Source organism: Nipponia nippon, unplaced genomic scaffold (genome assembly GCF_047370975.1).
Source record: "Nipponia nippon isolate SJK-2023a ecotype South Korea unplaced genomic scaffold, ASM4737097v1 scaffold_1, whole genome shotgun sequence".
NCBI classification, from domain to species: Eukaryota; Metazoa; Chordata; class Aves; order Pelecaniformes; family Threskiornithidae; genus Nipponia; species Nipponia nippon.
Window position 1 is genome coordinate 462,885 of NW_028262290.1, and position 20,631 is coordinate 483,515.

At 72.4% G+C, this 20,631-nt stretch overlaps 1 protein-coding gene across 19 annotated transcripts in view; it reads right to left on the reverse strand.

Annotated features, from left to right (window-relative positions):
- The window catches only part of PLEC (plectin), a 46,534-nt gene that overhangs the window by 17,568 nt on the left and 8,335 nt on the right, over nt 1-20,631 (reverse strand). For 5 of the 19 annotated variants that reach the window (XM_087775972.1, XM_087776752.1, XM_087776397.1 and 2 more), the window contains exons 2-18: nt 12,815-12,876; nt 11,771-11,785; nt 11,173-11,262; nt 10,745-10,780; nt 8,892-8,969; nt 8,690-8,782; nt 8,220-8,386; nt 6,679-6,794; nt 6,447-6,553; nt 6,252-6,371; nt 5,376-5,471; nt 4,866-4,993; nt 3,683-3,776; nt 3,424-3,578; nt 2,667-2,973; nt 2,052-2,129; nt 951-1,112 (exon numbers count right to left, since the gene is read on the reverse strand). In XM_087775972.1, coding sequence (XP_087632098.1) covers nt 951-1,112; nt 2,052-2,129; nt 2,667-2,973; nt 3,424-3,578; nt 3,683-3,776; nt 4,866-4,993; nt 5,376-5,471; nt 6,252-6,371; nt 6,447-6,553; nt 6,679-6,794; nt 8,220-8,386; nt 8,690-8,782; nt 8,892-8,969; nt 10,745-10,780; nt 11,173-11,262; nt 11,771-11,785; nt 12,815-12,876 — 1,904 coding nt within the window. Of the gene's footprint in view, nt 1-950; nt 1,113-2,051; nt 2,130-2,666; nt 2,974-3,423; nt 3,579-3,682; nt 3,777-4,865; nt 4,994-5,375; nt 5,472-6,251; nt 6,372-6,446; nt 6,554-6,678; nt 6,795-8,219; nt 8,387-8,689; nt 8,783-8,891; nt 8,970-10,744; nt 10,781-11,172; nt 11,263-11,770; nt 11,786-12,814; nt 12,877-15,830; nt 16,037-20,631 lie in introns of those variants that run through there. The other 14 variants (XM_087775830.1, XM_087776999.1, XM_087776522.1 and 11 more) reach the window with 6 other exon arrangements.

Below are 20,631 nucleotides of genomic sequence, written 5' to 3' on the forward strand. Positions count from 1 at the left end.
GGGATATAGGTGCTCAGGGAGGGGGACGGGGGCTGGGGGTGCTCAGGGATGGTACATGGGAGCTCAGGGAGGGGGACGGGGGCTGGAGGTGCTCAGGGATGGGATATGGGTGCTCAGGGATGGGATATGGGTGCTCAGGGAGTGGGACAGGGGGCTGGGGGTGCTCAGGGATGGGATATGGGTGCTCAGGGAGGGGGACGGGGGCTGGGGGTGCTCAGGGATGGGATATGGGTGCTCAGGGAGGGGGACGGGGGCTGGGGGTGCTCAGGGATGGGATATGGGTGCTCAGGGATGGGATATGGGTGCTCAGGGAGTGGGACAGGGGGCTGGGGGTGCTCAGGGATGGGATACGGGTGCTCAGGGAGGGGGGCAGGGAGCCTGGGGGGCTGAGGGATGGGGCTGGGGGTGCTCAGAGACTGTGGGGCGGGACAGGGGTGCAGCGGTTTGCGACACCCCAAATCAGGTTTGGGGCACATGTGCCTGCCGACAGACGTGCAAGCACAGCAGGAGATTTGGCAGCAGCAGGGTTAAGATGCTCAGCTGCAGAGCACAGATGTGGTTTCAGTCAATCGATAGCGAGAGGGGAAGAGCGAATCCAGCCCCAGATCAGACAGCGAAGAGATAACAAGCAGAGCTGGCACGAGGAGGAGATAAGAGCAGGGCTGGAGCCTCGGCAAGCAGCATGGCACAGCGGGGCCGCGGCAGCATGGCACGGCAGGGCCGCGGTGGCCAAAGGGCATCCTCTGCCACAGGGTGCAGGAGGCAACTCCAAAAACCTGTCACCGGCAGGCCAGAGGGACGGGGACCGTGTGAGGACAGCCACGTGCAGGGACAGGGAGGGACAAGGACCATGCAGGACAGCCGTGTGCAGGGACGGGGACCGTGCAAGCACAGCCGTGTGCGGCGATGGGGAGCGGGCAGGACGGCACACCCTGGGGCTCTCTCCCTACCGAGTAGTTCTCCTTCTTGGCCGTCATGTTGGGGTTGCGGTCGCTCCAGTCGAAGTTCACCTCCTCCTCCTCCTTCTCGTTCAGCCACATCAGCTCCTTGGTGGCAGCGCTGACGAAGCTGTGGAGGCTCTCCAGGTGCCGCAGCCGGGACTTGGAGGAGTTCTGGGGACGGGGTGCAGGGATGGACCATGTCTGCACCCTCCTCCCCGCGTGTCTTTGCCCCCTCATCCTCCTCCCCGCACATCTCCCCAGATCCTGCACCTCCTGCCCACGCATCTCCCCCACGTCCTGCACCTCCTGCCCACGCATCTCCCCCTGGTCCCGCACCTCCTGCCCACGCATCTCCCCCATGTCCTGCACCTCCTGCCCACGCATCTCCCCCGCGTCCCGCACCTCCTGCCCACGCATCTCCCCCACGTCCTGCACCTTCTCCCCACGCATCTCCCCCACGTCCTGCACCTTCTCCCCACGCATCTCCCCTGCGTCCTGCACCTCCTGCCCACACACCTCCCCCACATCCCGCACCTCCTGCCCACGCATCTCCCCCATGTCCCGCACCTCCTGCCCACGCATCTCCCCCGCGTCCCGCACCTCCTGCCCACGCATCTCCCCCTGGTCCCGCACCTCCTGCCCACGCATCTCCCCCATGTCCCGCACCTCCTGCCCACCCATCTCCCCCGCGTCCTGCACCTCCTGCCCACGCATCTCCCCCGCGTCCCGCACCTCCTGCCCACGCATCTCATCTCCCCCGCGTCCCGCACCTCCTGCCCACGCATCTCCCCCACATCCTGCACCTTCTCCCCACGCATCTCCCTCGCGACCTGCACCTTCTCCCCACGCATCTCCCCTGCGTCCTGCACCTCCTGCCCACACACCTCCCCCACATCCCGCACCTCCTGCCCACGCATCTCCCCCATGTCCCGCACCTCCTGCCCACGCATCTCCCCCGCGTCCCGCACCTCCTGCCCACGCATCTCCCCACTACATCCTCCTCCCCGCACATCTCCCCCAGGTCCTGCATCCTCCTCCTGAGCAGGTCTCCCTCATGTCATGTCCTGCCCCCCCGTCCCCGTTGCCCCCCGCCCCAGCCCGCAGCCTCACCAGCAGCTTGGCGTACTGCAGGTCCAGCTTGCCCAGGCACTCCCGGTAGGCGTTGCGGGGGCCGGGGGAGAGCTGTGCCTGGGGGAGATGTGCCGTGAGTGTGGGGACCTCCCAACGCACCCCCTGGGGACAGCAGCACCCCGGCCTCCCCAGCGCACCCCAGCCTCCCAAAGGTGGGGTCCAGGGAGAGACCCTAACGCCGGGGAGTGCCGGGGCAGGGCTACGGGGCAGGACGAGTGCCACGCACGGAGGGAGCAGCGCCAGCCCCAGCAGCCCCTCTGCGCCGGGGGCAGTGCCCCCTCCCATTGCGGATCCCCCCACCCAGCGCACGGGGGGGCTGAAGGTGGGGCAGCGCCTGGGAAGGGAAGCGGGCAGCGGGGGGGCCAGCCCTCGGGGCACCGTGGCCCCTGGCCATCAGGGCATCCCAGGGTACAGAGGGGTTCCAGAGCAGGCAGCTGGCGGGGGCAGAGCTGGGGCCAGGGGGGCCAAGGGGAGCTGGGATGGGCTGCTCTCCCCAGAGCCCCCCACCAGCCTGAACACAGCCCCGATGCCTCAGGGACCCCCCGGAGCAGGGGCGAGGGCAGCCCTGGCGGGACGCCGCGGTTGGCGACTCACCTCGTCGGCCCGCGCCCGCTCGATCTTGGTGCGGAACTCCTCGATGGAGTGGTGGAGGCCGCGGTGGCTGCCCAGGTGGGACTCCACGGTGGGCAGGTCCATGCCCCACTCGGCCGCCCCCAGCCGCCGCTGGTTCTCCTCCACCCAGGCCAGCAGGTCCTGCAGGTACCGCAGTGTCGCCTCGTCCAGCTCCTGCCGCGGCTGCTGCCCCAGCGGCACCGTCACTGCTGCTGCCGGCGCGCCCGACTTGAGCCGCAGGTTGTACTCGGTGCGGATGGCCACGAGGCGCTCATGCAGGCGGTACACCCTGCGGGCAGGTGGCACATCGGCACAGGGGGCAGGGGGGATGTGGAGGGCTGTGGGGACATGGGGGGCAAAGGGGACATGGGGTGCAATGGGGACATGAGGTGCACGGGGGACATGGAGAGCACGGGGGACATGGAGGGCAATGGGGACACGGGGAGCATGGGGGACATTGGGGCATGGGGGACATGGAGGGCAAGGGGGACATGGAGGGCACGGGGGACATGGAGGGCACGGGGGACATGGAGGGCACGGGGGACATGGGCAATGGGGACATGGAGAGCACGGAGGACATGGGGGGCAAGGGGGACATGGGGGGCACAGGGGACATGGAGGGCTATGGGGACATGGGGGACAATGGGGACACGGGGGGTACGGGGGACATTGGGGGCATGGGGCACATGGGGTGTACAGGTCGTTGGCTGCTCATGGGGCGCACCCAGCGCAGCCGTACCTGCGGTACATCTGCTCCCCCTGCGGGTGCCGGCCATCCTTGAGGGTCTGCACATCGTTGAAGAGCAGCCGGATCATGGCATCCGCCTTGTCCAGGTCCCGCTCGATCTCGGCTGCCTTCTGCGGCGGCTTCCCCGCATTCAGCAGTCGGACGTCCTGGGGACGGGGCATGATCAAGGGCACGGTCAGAGGCACGGTCAGGGCCCCGCGCACCGCCTGGCCCCCTCCGCCGTGCCCCCGTGGCCGGAGCCGCCGCTCACCGACTGGAGCAGGGTGTCAGCCTGGTTGAGCTGCTCCTCACAGAGCCCCGACTCCATCTGCAGCTTGCTGACGATGCGCTGCAGCCGCTCCAGCCTGCCCGGGGAGACGGCGCGGCTGGGGTCGGCACGCGAGCACCGATCCCGTCCGCGCATGGCATGCGTCCGGCCCCATGGGGCACCGATCCCTTCCACGCATGGCACGGGTCCTGTCCCTGCACAGCGCAGATCCTGCCCATGCACAGCATGAATCCCATCCCCGCCTGGCACAGATCCTGTCTATGCACTGCACAGATCCTGCCCCATGTGGTAGGGATCCCATGCATGTATAGCACGGATCCCATTCCTGCGCAGCATGGATCCTGTCCCTGCACAGCCCCAATCCTACACAGCACAGATCCTGTCCCTGCACACCCAGCAGGAACTTTGTTCCAGCACAGATCCTGTACGTTCATGGCACGGATCCCGTCCCCTGCATAGCACGGATCGCATTCCCTGCACAGCACGGATCCTGTCCATGCACAGCCCAGATCCCGCCCCACACAGCACGGATCCGTCCCAGCACACCCAGCAGGGACTCTGGGCCAGCCCAGCTCTGATCCCGCCCCTGCAGACCCGGATCCCATCCCCGCCCAGGCGAGGAGCCCCATCCCACTCCCTGTCCCGCTCCCCATCCCCATCCCGCTCCCCGTCCTGCTCCCCATCCCACTCCCCATTCCCATCCCGCTCCCGCCCGCCCATGGGCAGGGCTCCAGCCCCACCCTTCCCTGGCTTCCCTCTTGCCTGCCTGGCCCTGCTGCCCTCTCCTGCCTGCGCTGCCAGCCCCGGCGAGGCCTGGTCTCCCCTGCTGCGGTGCGAGCCCCCCGGTGGGATGGGGCGCAGAGCCGGCGGCAGGGCAGAGTCCCGCCCGCGGCACAGCCACCAGCGCCCGGCTGCCGAGCCACGCCGCGCTCGGGGCCTGCGGCTGTGCTGGCTTCCCGGAGAAGGGCAATGACTCATGCACAGTGCGGTTCCATCGCCGGCGGGACGGGGGGGCCGGGACACCCCACCCCACCCCGGCCCAGCCCAGCGGCTTGGCTGCGTGGAAGGGAACGCGGGTGCCAACCCAGCTCTAGCCGCCCTGGCGCCGCGCACGGACCCAGCAGCCCCCGCCACCCCGGCCAGTGCCCCCGCCCGCGGCACTCGCCTCTCGAACTCGGCCCGCAGCAGCTTCTCCCGCTCCAGGACGGCCACGTGCAGCTTGCCCCATTCCTTCTCCACGTCCAGCGGGTGGTACCCGGGAGGCACCTTCAGCTGCCCGGACTGCACAGCGCCCTGCACCCCCCGGGCTGGTCAGACCACCAGCCCCGGGACCCCCATGCCGCCGGCGGGGGGTGGGCAGGGCCGAGCCGGCGGAAGGCGTCAGCCCCGGCTGTGGGTGCCACGTCTCAGCTGCTCCGCACCGGAGGCAAAGCCTCACGGGAGCCACGAGACGAGAGAGGCACGGGATGGCCTCCGCCCCAACACGGACGTGGCGGGGCACGCCGAGGAATGCTGCGGGACCCCCAGCATCCTGGGACCCCCAGTCCCCCCCCAGCACCCTGGGACCCCCAGCCCCTTGGGACTCTCAGGCCCCCGGGACCCCCAGCCCCTCAGAACCTCAGCCCCCCAGGACCCCCAGCCCTCCTGGGCACGGCCGGTGGTGGGTGCCGCTCACCTCCAGGGACTGGAAGATGGCCTTGGAGCGGTTCTTGTCGGCCTCTTTGGCCGGGAGCTCCGTCTCCTTGAACTTCAGGAACTGGCGCCAGAGGATCTGCCAAGGGAGGGTGCCGCTAAGGTGGGCAGCACAGACCCCTGGGTGCCGCGACCCCCCGCTGCGGGCACGGGCCGGGGGCTGGGACCCCTCTGCCTGCCAGACCCCTCTGCCTGCCAGGCTGCCTGTCCTGGCAGCCCGTCCCCGCCGCTGCGGGCATGGGGGCTATGGGGGGTGCAGCCGGGGCCGGCAGTGCAGGGGCCAGGGGCGGGAGGGGGGGCAGCTCGGGCGATCCCCCCTCCTCCATTTTCCATGCGTGCGGAGCTGGCGGGAAGGAAAGGGCCGGGCGGGGAACTGGTGTTTGCCACCAGTGACTCACACGGAGCATGGAAAGAGTGAATCAGAGGGGCCCTCCCTGCCTGGGGCACCCCAGCTCTGCCACAGCACGGCCGCCTGCTCCCCAGCCCCTCCTGGCTGGCCCCGGCCCCGGCACCGAGCCCCCCGGCCCCGCAGCCCCCCAGGGCCAGGCGGCACAGAGCTAGCCGGGGCTGGGACCGGCAGCGGGCGCAGGGACAGGCGGTGCCGTGCCTGCAGCCAGGCCTCTCTGTTCCCTGCAGAGCCGCGCAGCCCCGAGGCCGGCATGAGCTTGAAGTGCGGCAGGGCTGGGCACATGCCGGCCCGGGGTTGCCTGCACTGGGAGGACTCGCCGCGGCATGAGCCAGCCCACGGCTGGGCTGCCGGCCAGCTGGGTCACCACCAAGCACCTCCCCGGGCACCGGCACAGCTCACCGGGGCCTTTCATCCCCTGCCAGCCCCGCGGCACCATCCCGGCTCCCTTACCTCGATCTCCTCATAGCTGGCGGGGAAGCGGCGCTCCTCGAAGAGGACGGTGTGCTGGCGGATCCACTGCAGCAGCAGCGTCACCACCTCGTAGTACTCCTGCCAGCGCAGCTGCAGCTCCTGGGCGGAGGGAAGCGCGTGGGACCGGGCGCCCGCGGCGGGGGGAGGCTGACGCTCCCCGGCCCCCAGACTTACATTGGCCTTGACGCCGTCCTGCACCTCGGGCACGCGGGGCATGGCGTCGTAGAGCGAGGAGACGTAGGTGATGATGGACTTCTCGTCCGGCTGGGGCACATCCACGTCTGCAGAGAGGGAGGGTGGTCGGGCGGGGGGACGCGGGACCCCGGGTGGGGAGGGATGGGGGCTCTGCAGGGCGTCCCCCCCGCCATGACACCGTCCCCTCGCAGCCGCGTCCCCCTGCCCGTACCTTCGGGGTCCAGCAGGCGCGTCACCCCCAGGTCCCGCTCGGCCACAGTGAAGGCCTGGTCCAGGTTCTCCAGGTTGCTCTGGCGGTACACCCGGTTCATGTCGATCAGCATGGGCCTGCGGGCAGCGGGGACGGGTCAGCAGGGGTCCCGCCGGGGACGCTGCAGCAGCTGGGGGCAGGGTCCACACCGGCGGCCGCTCTCCCGCCGAGCCTGGCAGACGGCAGGGCCAGGGACCGCAGGCAGCGCCCTCTGCCCACCCTGCCCACGGCACATGTTTCTTGCAGGCGTTAGGTGCCAGTTGTTTGGAGAAACCCCAGGGACGGAGGGTCCACAGCTGCCTGCACTGCCTGCACCTCTGCCAAGCCACCCCGCACACCCACACCAGCGGCTGGCGAGACCCCTGCACCCGGCCCACGGGCACCGGGAGCCAGGGACACCCTGACGGCCCCGAGCACGGACCCCGGAGCAGGCAGTGCCCCTGTGTCCCCGTGGGGCAGGCAGACACCCCAGCCCGCCGTGGGGCAGGCAGCAGCCCCAGCCGCCCCAGCCCGGCGGGGGGTCCCGGCCCCCGGCCCAGCCCAGTGCCTACAGCTCCCTGAGGCGCAGGCTGTGCTGGACGGAGTAGAAGGAGCCGCTGATGCCGGGGGCCGCTGAGCACTCAGGGACGTCTTCGCAGACCATCACCACCCCGTTCTCCGCCCCCAGCAGAGCCCGCGCCGAGCTCGCCGCGTCGCGGTGCCGCGGCTGCTTCTTGGCCCGATACCACCCGCTCCGCTCCATGGCGGGACCAAGCTTGGTGCGGCAGTCGGTGAGCTCCTGCCACGGCGGCAGCTTGGTGCAGAGTGCGGCACGGCGCGGGTGCCTCCTCCCACCCTGCACGGGCGCGGCACGCCTGCACGTACTTGCGCTCCCCAAAGGCGCGCGGCAGCCCCGTCAGGGCCCGCGGGGGCCTGCCTGCCTACGCCCCGGCACGCTGCGGAGGGCATGGCACCCGCCGCCCGGGGGGGTCAGCGTCCACCTGCCCACGCAGGCAGCAGGCCGGCGGGTCAGGCAGGAGCGTGGGAAGGCGGCTAAGCCGCGCGGCTCCCTGTGCCACCATGGTGCTGCCAGCACGGGCCGATGGGCTGGGACTTGTCGAGAGCACGTGCCTGCATCACCCCAAAGCAGGATCGGCGCGGCTGGCCTCGCCGGCGGCTGGTCCCAGCGAGCACGCGCCTGCCCCGTGCACGGCTCGGCCCAGCATCACCCTGCACCGCCAGCCAAGTCCTGCCAGCACTGGAGCCAGGTCCTCCATGGCCCCGGGGGCTGCTCTCGCCACCACGGGGGCTGGGAGCCCCTGCTCACCCAGGAGCCCCAGCCAGGGGACGGTTGTGCCAAGGGAGGCTCGGCGCCACAGGACAGGGCTGGTGGTGCCGGGTCCCTGCCAGGGAGACGGGAGCTCTGTGCCCGCAGGCAGGTACGGCACTGCCCGCCCCGGCCAGCCCAGCGCATTGCCCTGACACACAGCGGCAAGGAGCAGACCTGGCTCTGCTCCACCTACTTGTGCCGGTGGATGATGGCGTTGAAGAGGCGCCCGTCCCGCCAGCTGGTGGTGAAGTTGTCGCAGCGCAGGCCCTGGTAGTCCTCCACCATCCGCTGGGACCAGAGCAGCAGCTTCTCCTTGGCTGTCATGTCTTCCGACTGCCCCGTCACCTGGATGTCCGAGATCTGCCGGGACAGGGGGGTTACGCCGGGCCATCCACCGGCTCCTGCCGTGCACGAGCGCGCTCGCACCGTGGCGGCTGCCACCTTCACCGCAGCCTCTGCCGGCGATGCCCCAGCCCCACCACTGCTCCGCTCCTGCCCCACGCAGGGACCAAACCTGCACCAGGGACCCCTGCAGTGTGCAGAGCCCCAGCCTCCCGGCACTGCTAGCGCCGCTGCCACCGCCCCCAGTCCCACCATGGCCACATTCCCCCCGGGCCGCAGCATGGCGTGTGCCCGTGCCGGACCCCAGGGCTCTGGGCTCACCTGGAAGTGGAGGATGATGGTCCAGATGAGCCCCAGCGTCAGCTTGGGGTTGCCATCGGCAATGTCATCGTTGCGGATGTTGACCAGTTTCACCTGCGAGGCCAAGGCACACGGCGGCTGCAGCAAGGGCAGGGAGCAGGCCCCGGCCCCGGGGGTCCCTGGGGGGTCCCACCAGCCCGGCAGCGCCATGATCCCCCCTTACCTGGCGATGCTTCAGGTAGTTGAGGGCGATCTGCACGTTCTGCAGCTTGTGGAAGCGCATCCTGCCCTTCTCCCGGGGCTGCGGGGAGAGCGAGGGGCGATGAGCTGTGGCCCCCACCCGGCACGGCCCCACCAGGACCCGGCCCTGCCACCCCCTGGCTCTCCCGTGCACGCGAGGGATGCTCAGCACCGAGCACCGCGGTCTACGCCCATGCACCGACCCGGCCCCTCCCGGCGCCGCACATGCCGATGCCACACGCCCTCCGCACTTTGTCCCCGCCAGGGAAGGGACGATCCTCACCTCTCCCATTGCAAAGCCACCAGCTGGGGCCAGCCCAGCCCAAATTGACCTAGCCCTGGCGGGGCCACGCTGCCCACGCGGCGCCAGGGCCACCAGCTGCTGTGCCACAGGAAGCCAAGCACCAGGCGCAGTGCAAGAGGAGTGCCCGCTGCACCCCTGCGCGGCAGTCCTGCTCCCCACGGCGCCCACTGCGGGGGCCCAGCCCCTCCCCTCGCCGCCCCGCTGAGCACAGCCCCTGCCCAAAACGCGGCAGCTGCCTGTGCAGGCAGGACAGGCAAGAGCAGTGCAGGCCCCAGGCACCCCATCGCCGCAGGGAGCTGGTGCCGGAACCGGGGCCGGTACCCCCTCCCACCGCGCATGGGCATCGCAGCCGCTGCCCAGGGCAGCTCTGCCGAGCCGGTCACGGCCAAGGTGCCACCGCGCCCCACGCCCCGTGCCCCAGTCCAGGCAGCGCCCGTGCAGGAGAGAGCGGGCAGCACGGACCTGCCAGGAAATCCTCTGCCCGTCCCGCGGGGCTGTGGGCAGGAAGTGCTGCCGGACTGAACAATGGCGAGCGTGGCCGGCCTCGCCGCCGGGTCCTGCACCCACGCTTCCTCGGCCACGCAGCAGCGCCGGCCCCACAGCGCAGGCACAGCCCAGCCCTGCTCTGCCCCTACTCGTGGCATCCCAGCAGCACCGCTCGTCCTGCCCTCACCAGCTCGCCGCAGCCTGTCCTGCCCGTGCGGATGCGGCGGGGCCGTGCTGGAGATGGCACGCGGCTCCCTGGCACGCGCTGGTCTTGCTCCGCGGCAGGGACCAGGCACCGCCGTGCTGGGCAACCCCCCCAGCAGGAACCTGCCCACCCCTGCGGGTCCCTGGCAGGGGTCCCCTGGGCAGCCCCCCCAGGCAGCTCCTGCCTGGACAGACCCCCTGGATGCACCGGCCCCGCAGCGAGGCCTGACACTCCACTGGCAGCGGCTGTGCCCGGCCACGGCTGCCGGAAGGGCCGGGGAGACCCTGAGCCCCCCACGTGCCGCTCAGCGGCGGACCAGGGTCTCTTCCACCCCAGAGCCATGGGGCACAAGGGAAACACAGCCGGTCGGGGCAGGGTCCGGCCCCGGCGTGAGAGCCGGGGGGGTCAGCGGCCGCAGCGCCATCCCCCTCGCCGGGTGCCCTGGGACCTCCAGCAGCCCCGAGGAGCCGGGGGGGCTGGATGACACGTCTGGCTGCAGTGCCAGGAGCCGCAGCCCAGCTCTGGCCCCGTGGGAGTCCCGGCCCCATGGCACCGCTCCTGGTGATGCCGTGCTCCTATCTCGCCGCTGCAGGCGAGGCCCAGCGCAGGGAAACCCGCCCTAGCCGCTGCTCGGCCTTGGCTGCCCCAGCTGCCCCCGCTGCCGGAGCACCCCAGGGTGCCGACGCGCCTCCCCCCGGCACAGCACGCGGTGACACCTCTCCTCCGCACCCGTACCGGGACGGGATGGTGCAGCTGCACCAGTGGCGGAGCGTCTCCCAGTTGCCGCAGCAGACGCTTGCCACGCAGGGCCATGCGGAGAGCAAACGGCAGAACCACTCACCAACCGCAAGTTCCTGATCACGTCGCGCTCCCTCGGCTGCCCGGCCAGAGCAGTGCAAAGAGAGGAAGGAGGCAAAGGCCAGAGGGGGACGGTCAGGGCAGACCCGCCGACAGGAGCCCAGCGCAGAGAAGCAGAGAGTTCACCAAAGCAAAGAGATGTCCGGGCGTTAGAGGCCGCGGTGGGGCCGGGGGGGCTGCGGGATGGAGGGGGGCGGCCGTGCTGGCAGGGCTCGGGGCACTCCGGCACAGTGCCGGGTGGCTCTCCGGGATGGGACCGAAGCTGGGAGACAGGCCAAGCAGGAGAGGGGTGGGAGGCAGATGTGGGAAGCAGAGGATGGGATGGCCAGCAGCCGGGGTTGCCGGCACGCGGAGCCGGCGCAGGGGAGCGGGGCGGCAGCGGTGCGGCAGCGGGGTCAGCGTGGCACCTACCAGCGTGTCCCCCGAGAGCACCTCCAGCAGCGAGATGAGGTTGTGTCCATCCCGCAGGTCCTCGTAGAGATCGTTGACATGACGCTGCGCCTGCGGGGACGGGGACGGTGTTATGGGGGTGCCGGGGGGCAGCCGCGCCTTGCAGAGCTCCCCTCTCCTGCCCCCCGCCCCACACCACCTGGCACCGAAATAGGGCAGCCCGGCCGGGAGCCCAGTGACACCCACCCCTGCGCAGTGGGTGCTCACACACATCCCCAAGCACAGCCCGGTGCCCCCAACACCGTGCCCCCCCGCCAGCACACACGGGCAGCTCCCCCCGTGCCCCACAGAGCGGCAGCCGGGCCAGGTCTGGCATTGCTCCGCCACATGCAGGGACCCGCTGCCCACCATGCTGGCAGCCGCAGGGTGGTTCACCCGCTGCCCGCCATGCCGGCAGCCACGGGGTGGTTCACCCGCTGCCCGCCATGCCGGCAGCCGAGGGGGGTCGGACCCCCTGCCCGCCATGCCGGCAGCCGAGGGGTCGGGCCCCGGTACGGGGAAAGGTCGGTGTGAGAAGAGAAAGAGCATGGAGGGGGCAGCTGGAGAGGGAGAGACCTACCTCTGCTCGCCAGTGCTGCGCAGGGAGAGGCAGAGAGAAGAGAGAGAGGTTAGGAGAGGCAGCAGAGAGGAGACAGCCCTGGGGTGTGCAGGGGGCGGCTGGGACCTGCCCCAGGCAGCGGCACCCCGTGGCGGCACCGATGCCGCGGCACCGATGCCGCAGGGCCGGGTGCCCGGCATGCAGGGACACGTCCGCGCACAGGGGCCGGGAAGACGTCTCGGTGCTTGCCAGGCGCTGACGTGGGGTTCTGCCCGCCACGCGGCAGGGACAGGCACCAGCACGCTGGCAGGGCCCCGGCGGGGTTCGGCTGGGCGCGTGGCACGGGCGGCACGGGGAAGGAGCAGGGAGAGAGGAATGGCTGGAGACAGGAGAGTGGGACAGGACAAGAGGGTGCGGGCAGCACGGGGGGCATGGCCCCCCCCGGGGCAGGCAGGAAGGGTGCAGACACCCCCATGCCCAAAGGAAGCCACGGCGCTGCCGGGGCAGAGGGGTCGTGGGCAGCGGGCCCAGCAGAGCTGCCAGGCTCCGCGGCATCAAAGCCCGCGAAAGGTCCCCTTGTGCCCGGGGCCAGAGCACCATCCCCTCCCGGAGCCAGCGCAGCGCTTCCCGGCGCGCGTGGGAGGGAGCGGCCGGCAGCTCCCGGCCTGGCCCGACGCCTGGCACGGCCACGGGACGGCACAGCCCCCCGGCACGGCTGGGCAGGGGAAGCGGGGAGGCAGGGCCGGCAGCCCCCGCGAGGGCCCCGGCGCTGACCCCAGCCCCGCTGCAGGCCGGAGCAGAGCCCCCACCACAGGGGCAGCCGAGTGGCCTAGACCACTGCCCACCCACTGCCGAGGCAGCAGGAGCACCGGCACGGGCAGCCGGGAGAGGCTGTGCCCACACAGCGCTGCCGGGGGCCTCCGCTGCCCACGTCCTGCAGTGCTCTGCCACGCTGGCATGGCAGGGACCCGGCTGGGGATGCTCCGGTGCTGCCACTGGCACAGCCACCCCGGTACTTTTCGCCGGGATAGCCAGGGGTCTGCGGGAGGCGGCGTGTGCCCGTACCTTGATGAGGTGCTTGTTGACCCATTTGGTGAAGGTTTTCTTCTGGACCCGGTCTCGCTCATCTGCAAGAGAGGAGAGAGCAGGGTGAGCAGGCAGCGGGGGGGTTCCCAGCGCCGCAGGGGTGCCGGCGGTGGCACAGCTGGCGGGATCGCCAGCAGAGGAAATGATGAGCCAACTGCTCTGGGGAGCCACGGTGAGTCACGGGGTGTGCAAGGGGAAGGAAACAGTTAACGTGGATCAGCCCCTTCGTGCCTGCACCACCGCAGCCCCAGCAATGCTGAGCCGTGCCCGCAAGGCGCGATGCCTGGAGTGGAACGGGGGGGCCCAGCCCTGCCCTGAGCCCCCGGTTCCACGGAGCCGCCCCAGCACAAACCCAGGCGCTGGGTGCACGGCCCGGGATGGGGCTGAGCCCCCGGGTCGTCTGCACCGACGCAGCCCCAAGCGCGGCGCGTTCACCCCAAGCAAGACGTCTACGGGATCAGGACGAGCCCACGGGGCGTCTGCCTCAGCACAGCCCCGGGCGCTGCGCATTCACCCCGCGTGGGACGTGTCTGGGGTGGGGATGAGCCCAGGGAGCCGCCCCAGTGCAGCCCCAGGCACCTTCGCCCAAAGCAACGCACGTACGGGGCTGGGGCCGAGCCCACGGGGAGCCTGTGCCCACGCAGCCCTGAGCACCACCCGTGCAGCCCCGGCCGTGGGTGTCCGGGGTGGGGCTGAGCCCACGGAGAGTCTGCCTTAGTGCAGCCCCAGGCACGGCACGTTCACCTCGAGTGGGACGAGACCACGGGGTGTCTGCCCCGGCACAGGCCCTGGTGCGGTGCGCACGGCCCAAGTGGGACGGGGCTGAGCCCATGGGGTGTCTGCCCTGGCACAGGCCCCAGCGCAGTGCGCACGGCCCGAGTGGGACGGGGCAGAGCCCATGGGGTGTCTGCCCCGGCACAGGCCCCAGCGCGGTGTGCGTGGCCCGAGTGGGATGGGTACGGGGTGGGGATGCACCAACGCAGCCCCGGGCTGCACATTCGCCCCGAGTGGGACGTGTCTGGGGTGGGGCTGAGCCCACAGGGTGTCTGCCCCGGCACAGCCCGGGTGCCAACGGCACAGCCCCAGCCCCAGCCGTCGCTGTAGCCATCCGGGGCAGACACGGCTGCTGCTCCCGGCCGCCCGAGTGCTGCTCTGTGGGGTGAGGAGAGGCCAGGGGGCTGCCCAGCCCCCTCCCTGAGGCGGCTCCTCCGGGGGCACCCACAGGGACTCCCAAGGCCCCGTCGCAGGGTGACGGCCCCAGCAGCCATCCCGTCCGCTCCCGCGGACAGCTGCAGGCAGAGCCCCGGGACTTCCCGTGGGGCTGCCCGCGCTGCAGGCAGGGTGTCCCCCGTGGGCAGGCAGGGCTGCGGGGCCGCTGAGTCACGGGCACTCCCTGCCCGCTGCCCTGTCATTAGGGGACGGGGACGGCTGACGCACCCGGGCTGGGCACCCGGGCTGGCACTGCCCGCAGCCAGGCGGCCCCACCCCGCGCCCCAGCCCCTCCGCTAACGAGCACCCATCCCGCGCATCCCGCTAACGAGCACCCACCCTGCCATCCCCTCTCCCTGTGGGGGGCAGCTCGCCCTGCTCCCATCCAGGCCCTGAGCGTCACCGCCAAGCCCAGGATGGCCGGTGCCAGGCCAGACCAGACCAGCACCAAGGAGGGGTTGGTGGCAGAAGCGGACACCCTGGGCACACGGGGCGATGCCACCGGCCCCATGGCCGCCCCTCCGCAATGTCCCCCCTGCCCCTTCCGCAGCGATCCAGCAGGGGCCGGGGTGGTGCGTGCCAGGTCTTGCCCCACCGGAGCGTGCCGGGATCTGCCCACGCAGCGCCCAGCGCCCCATGGCCGGCGCCCGGCCCAGCCCACACCCGCCTTTGCTGGGTGAGCACACCCGGGAACACTGGGCACCCCGGCCCCACGGGACCCACAGGCGGCTCGGCGGCGGGGCCGGGGCGTGACAGGCAGGGAAGCGAGGGCCGGGGAGCGGCAGCGGCGCGGGAGGAAGGAAGGAAGCGTGGGGGACGCTCGCCCGGTGGGTTTGTGCGCACTGAGGGGGGAGCGCTCCCGCACCGCGCACCCTGGCAGGACCCGCACCCGAAAAGTCCTCGACAGCCAGGTGAGCCCCGGCCGGCAGCGCCCACGTCGCCGCAGGCAGAGCGAGGGGGCCGTGGCCGCGCCGCAGGCAGGACGGGCAGGGCGTGGGAGGAAGTGCTCGCGCCCGCCACGGGCAGGGCAGGCAGGCAGCGCCAGCGCCCAGCACTGAGACGGCATGGATGGGGACAGGCACCAGCGTGGGACACGGGGACCCCGCGCCCCCACTGCCCAGCTGTGGGGGGCTCTTGGGCCTGGCCCCAGTGACCAGCTCCAGCCCCACGGTGCTGCCCCATAGCCCGCCCGGGGACACCGCCCCAGCGTGGGGGTCTGCCCCATAGCCCGCCCGGGGACACCGCCCCAGCGTGGGGGTCTGCCCTATAGCCCGCCCGGGGGCACCGCCCCAGCGTGGGGGTCTGCCCTATAGCCCGCCCGGGGACACCGCCCCAGTGCGGGGGGTCTGCCCTATAGCCCGCCCGGGGACACCGCCCCAGTGCGGGGGGTCTGCCCTATAGCCCGCCCGGGGACACCGCCCCAGTGCGGGGGGTCTGCCCTATAGCCCGCCCGGGGGCACCGCCCCAGTGCGGGGGGTCTGCCCTATAGCCCGCCCGGGGACACCGCCCCAGTGCGGGGGTCTGCCCCATAGCCTGCCCGGGGACACCGCCCCAGTGCGGGGGGTCTGCCCCATAGCCTGCCCGGGGACACTGCCCCAGCGCGGGGTTCTGCCCCATAGCCCACCCGGGGACACCGCCCCAGCGCGGGGGTCTGCCCTGGTGTGGGGTGCGGGGACCAGCCCCCCATGCTGCAGGACGGGGCCCACACCAATGCAACGGTGGGGCAGCCCCACGGAGGGCAGCCGCCGCGCCCCACGCCGTCCCCACTGCCGCAGGATCCCGCTACCTTTCTTGCCCTCGGAGGCCCTCAGCACGGCCAGGTAGAGGTTGTCCTCCGAGCCCGTCCTCTGCGCCAGAGACAGACCCTCCTCTTGGCTGTGCAGCCGCTGCCGGGACATGGTGGCCGCCGCTGCCCGTGCTGAGGCTGAGCACCGACACAGCTCGGCTCGCCTCCCGCTCTGCCAGCGCTGCCAGCCTGGTCCCTGCCGAAGCCTCCTCCCGCCGAGGTGTGGGTCGGCCCCAGGGAGGAGACTGGGGTTCCCCTCCCTCCCCACACCCGGGCACGGATCCTGCCCACAGGAAACCTCTCCGAGCCCACGGCTCTGCTTAACCCTTCCCTCCCCGGGAGCCGCCCGGGGCGACGGGGATGGGGCAGGGACCCCACACACCCGCCCGGGGGACCCTGCAGCGCACCCGGGGGAGCCGGCACCCCCAGCCCCATGCCCTGGGGCCTCGGGACCCCCAGCTCTGCAAACCCGGCAGCTTTGGGACCCCCAGCCCCATGCTCTGGGGCTGCAGGACCCCTGGTCCCTACACCCCGGGGCCTCAGGACCCCCAGGTTTCCAAGCCCTGGGGGTTTGAGACCCCCAGCCCCACGCCCCAGAGCTGCAGGACCCCTGGTCCCGACACCCCGGGGCCCCAGGACCCCCAGGTTTCCAAGCCCAGGAGGCTGAGGACCCTCGGGTTCACAAGCTCAGGACACCCCATCCCAGTGCTCAGGGTTCTCGGGACACCCCCATCCCCATGCTCAGGGACCGCAGCCCCCCAGTCCCCGAGTGCCCAGCTGGGACCTCCAAGAGCCCCCAGGCCCTGTCCCCAGGGGTCCTGGTACCACTCGGTTCCTGAGTCCAGGGTCCTCAGGACCCCCCAGCCCCACACCCCGGAGCCGTAGGACCCCCTGTCCCCACAACCTGGGGGCTCAGGACCCCCGGGTTCGCAAGCCCTGGTCCCAGGTCCCACACACGGGGGGGCTCAAAGCCCCAGTGCCCCTCCCACAGGGTTCGGGCTCCCGATCCCCGCAGCTGCAGGACCCCCAGGCTGGGGGCTGAGACCCGCGGACCCCCCAGGCTGGGAGGTGCCGTCCCCACACCCACGCTGCCTTGGGGAGCCAGGCCAGGCTCCTCCGCCCCAGCCGGCGCTGCCAGCGATGCATTCCAGGCGCTCCTGTGCCGCCTCTGGCACGGCCGGACCCACGCCTCCCACCAGCGGGCCTGCTCCTGGCCGAGCACCCCGGGAGAGCACCCCACGCCCCGGGCGTGGCCGAGCCCCCAGCGCCGAGACCCCCACCCCTGCACCCCACGGGCACCCACGGGGTGCTCGCATGGGACGGGGGCACGGGCAGCACTGGCGTGGGATGCCAGGAGGAGTCCCCCTCCCCAGGGACGCACCACAGAGCATCTCCCGGTGCGCGTCACACCGCCCGGTGACACCGCCAGCTGGGGCGGGAGCCCACGGCCGCTCTGCCCCCTGCCGTCCGCACCCCACCGCTCAGGGACCTCGGGGTGGCACGGGGACCCCAGGGTGGCACGGAGACTTTGGGATGGCGTGGGGACCCCGGGGTGGCACAGGGCCAGCAGCCCTGCCTGTGGCACCCGTGGCACCCACGTCATTCATCACAGGGGCGCAGGCAGCAGGGGAAAGTGCAGCCACAGGCACCCCGAGCGCCGCCAGCCAGGCCCAGCCCGGCACAGAGGCCAGTGCCCTCGCTCTGCACACACAGTGCCAGTGCCGACGCCGGCAGGCGAAGCCTGACCCTTGCATGGAGTCCAAGGGACGCGGGGGCCGGCGCATCGTCCCGCCATGACTCACGGCCCGATTGGCGCGCCCTGCCCGACGCGGCGAGCGGCGCCGTGGGGAGCGCCCGCCGGCACCCACCTCCGCAGGCAGCAGGGACTGCGGGGGGCTCAGCCCTGCCTGGCCTCGGCCACGCTGGCAGCGAGCGGCTGGGCTGTGGGAGCTGGGGCATGGGGCTGCAGAGGCGGGTGGCACAGGGGTCGGCAGGGTTTGGGGTGCGCGGTGAGCCCAGGGCAGAGGGGGTCCTGCTCCGGACAGGGGGGTCTGATGCCACAGCCCCTCCTGGGTTTGCAAGAGACCTCTCCTCACCCTCGCATCCCTTTGCCGGGGACGGCGCTGGCAGAGGCAGCCATGCAGCACCAGGAGCACAGCCCCGGGTCCGGGATCCCCCCGAGCAGCTGGAGGGCAGCGCGGGGCAGGGGGGGCTGCGGACAGGCAGGCCTGGCAGGGGCCGGGCTGCGGGCAGAGGCTGCCCGCTGCCGGGAAGGAGGCAGCCCGGCACAGGCAGCGCCGCTCTGCCGGCCCGCTGCCCGCTGGGGCAGGGCCAGGGCAGCCGCCGAGGAATGCAGGCAGCCAGGGGCTCCACACGCACATGTTCTGCCGAGAGCACATCTGGCGCAGAGCACATCTGGCACGCGGAGCTGTGGCAGCGGGAGCCCCGCTGACGCCCACGCACGTCAGACGGCAGGGACGTGCCGGAGCTACAGCTCACCGCACCGCGGCTGGCACATGGGCACCGGCAGCGGGACAAGGGGCGATGGCGTCGCCGATGGGGCGACGCGGGGCAGGAGAGGGGCCGGGGCGACGGCGCTCCCGGGGCGGCGACGCCGGGCGGCACCGTGCCAAGCTGGCAGCGCCTCTCACTCCCTTGCGCTCCTCCACCTGCGCCTGGGCGCTGGCACGGCGGGGCCAGGGCTGGCACCGCGCTCACACCCTGCCGGCTGAGCTGCTCCACTTCCATCTGCACAGACGGACATGCCACACCAGTGCTGGCTCCAGAGGGATCCGGACGGCGCGGCCAAGAGCTCTCCCTGCTGCAGTGGTGAACCTACAGGGCTGTGGCCCCATGGGCACCGCGGCAGCCGCCGGCATCGTTCTCGCCATGGCCCCCTCCAGCGCGACACCGGCAGCCCAGGCACTGCACGGCGGCAGAGCGGCAAGACCCGAGCAGCGCAGGCTGCCGGCGAGGGCCGGACAGGAGGCAGGAGGCATCGCCAGCTCCGGCACACCCCGGCACGGCCAGCGCTTCCCAGGGTGAGGCACCGGGGTGGACCCCCCCAGCCCATGCTCGGTCAGGCAGCGGCCACCAGCGGCCACCACCCCACAGCCCCGGCACCCACGGCCCCCAGCCGGTGACAGCCCCGCAGCCTTGCACAGGCCCCACTGGTGTCCCTGGCGCTGCCTCAGCTCCTGGCAGAGCCGAGCCGCCGCAGTTGCCGGATCCCGGTCGGCGTCCTGGGGACAGCCACCGTGCTCGGCGCAGGGACACGGGCTCCTCTCCCCGCCACCGCTGGCAGGAGGCACCGGGGGCCCACAGGCAGGCCGGCGGGCAGCGTGGGAGGGGACGCGGCGGCGCGGGCGCTTTGAAGATCTGAGCAGGCGGAAGCCCGGGCGCAGCCCCTGGGACAGGCAGGGCTCCCGGCGCAGGCAGCTGCCAGCCCGGCCAGGCCGGACGGGCAGGAGCTGCCTCAGCCTTCGGCTCCGAGGCCCCGCGGGTGCCGGCACCCAGCCGGGCTGGCCCGGCTCCCTCCCACGGCATCTCCCCGCCGGCCGGGAGCAGGCAAGGGCTGCGGCACCCACTGGGGCCGGCTGCCCTCGGCGCCCATCCCAGCGGCAGGACCGCAGGCTGCCCCCCCAAACCTCCAGCCCCCGGAGCTCGCCAGCGCCGCAGGGTCGGCACCAGCCTCTGTGGGCAACGGGGAGCACCCAGGGACCCCACCGAGCACCGGCACACGCCGTCCAGCTTCTTCCCCTCTGCACCCTGGCACCCTCTCCCCCACCGCACCCATGCCCCTCAGCACCCAGCGCCTCTCTCCCCACTGCACCCAGGCCCCCCTGCCCCTGCTCCCTACTGCACCCAGACCCCCCTGCCCCTGCACCAGCACCAGGCTCCCCCCGTGCACCCCGACGGGCAGCTCCCCTGCCTGCACCAGCTGCCTGCAGGCAGGAAACGGGCGCTGCCACCAGACGGCTGCCAGCACCCAACGCCGCAGGGGGATTACCGGCACGGCCGAGGGCGGGAGGCCCCTGCCAGCCCCGCGGCCCTGCACCCGCTGCGGCCTGTGCGCTTGGCACAGGCAGCTGGCGGGAAGGAGCTCCGCGCCCCGCTGAGCTGACGCGACGCGCCCCGACCGGGAAGACGAGGTCTGGAGCATGGAGGCAACGAAAGCGCCGCGAAATGCCGTGGGCGCTTCCCGCCGGCAGCCCGGGAGGAACCCGGCTGCACCCGGGGGTGGGGAGGACCCCGAGCCGGTCCCACCGGGAGCCTCCCTCCCGACGGGGAAGCCGCGGCCGCGCGCAGGGATGCTGGCAGGGCGCCGAGGGCCGCGAACACCCGGCACCGGGGTCTCGGTGCCACCGCCGGGGTCACCTTGCGGTGACACAGGTGGGGCGGCCTCACGCCGGCAGGACAGCGCTGGCAGGGTCAGCCCGGCCACGGGCACCGCAGCGGGGCGCCAATGGGGGCTGGGGTGTCTGCGCAGGGGTCCGCCAGCGTGCCAGGGGTCACCGCAGCCCAGCGAGGCGCAGGACCCCCCCCCTCGGTGTGCGGAGGGGGCACGGGCAGCCACGCGTGCACAGACACACGCAGAGGCGTGCTGGCACACACACACCCCCCCGCACACACGTGCACGTACCCGCGGGCCGGCACACCCCTGGCACACACATGGCCACCGGCATGCACACGGACGGGCACACAGACGGGGTGCGCCCACACGCGTGCAGGGGCACAAGCACATGTGCACAACGCGCAGGCCCCGGCACACGTGGACAGGCACACGCGTGGGGGACGCACA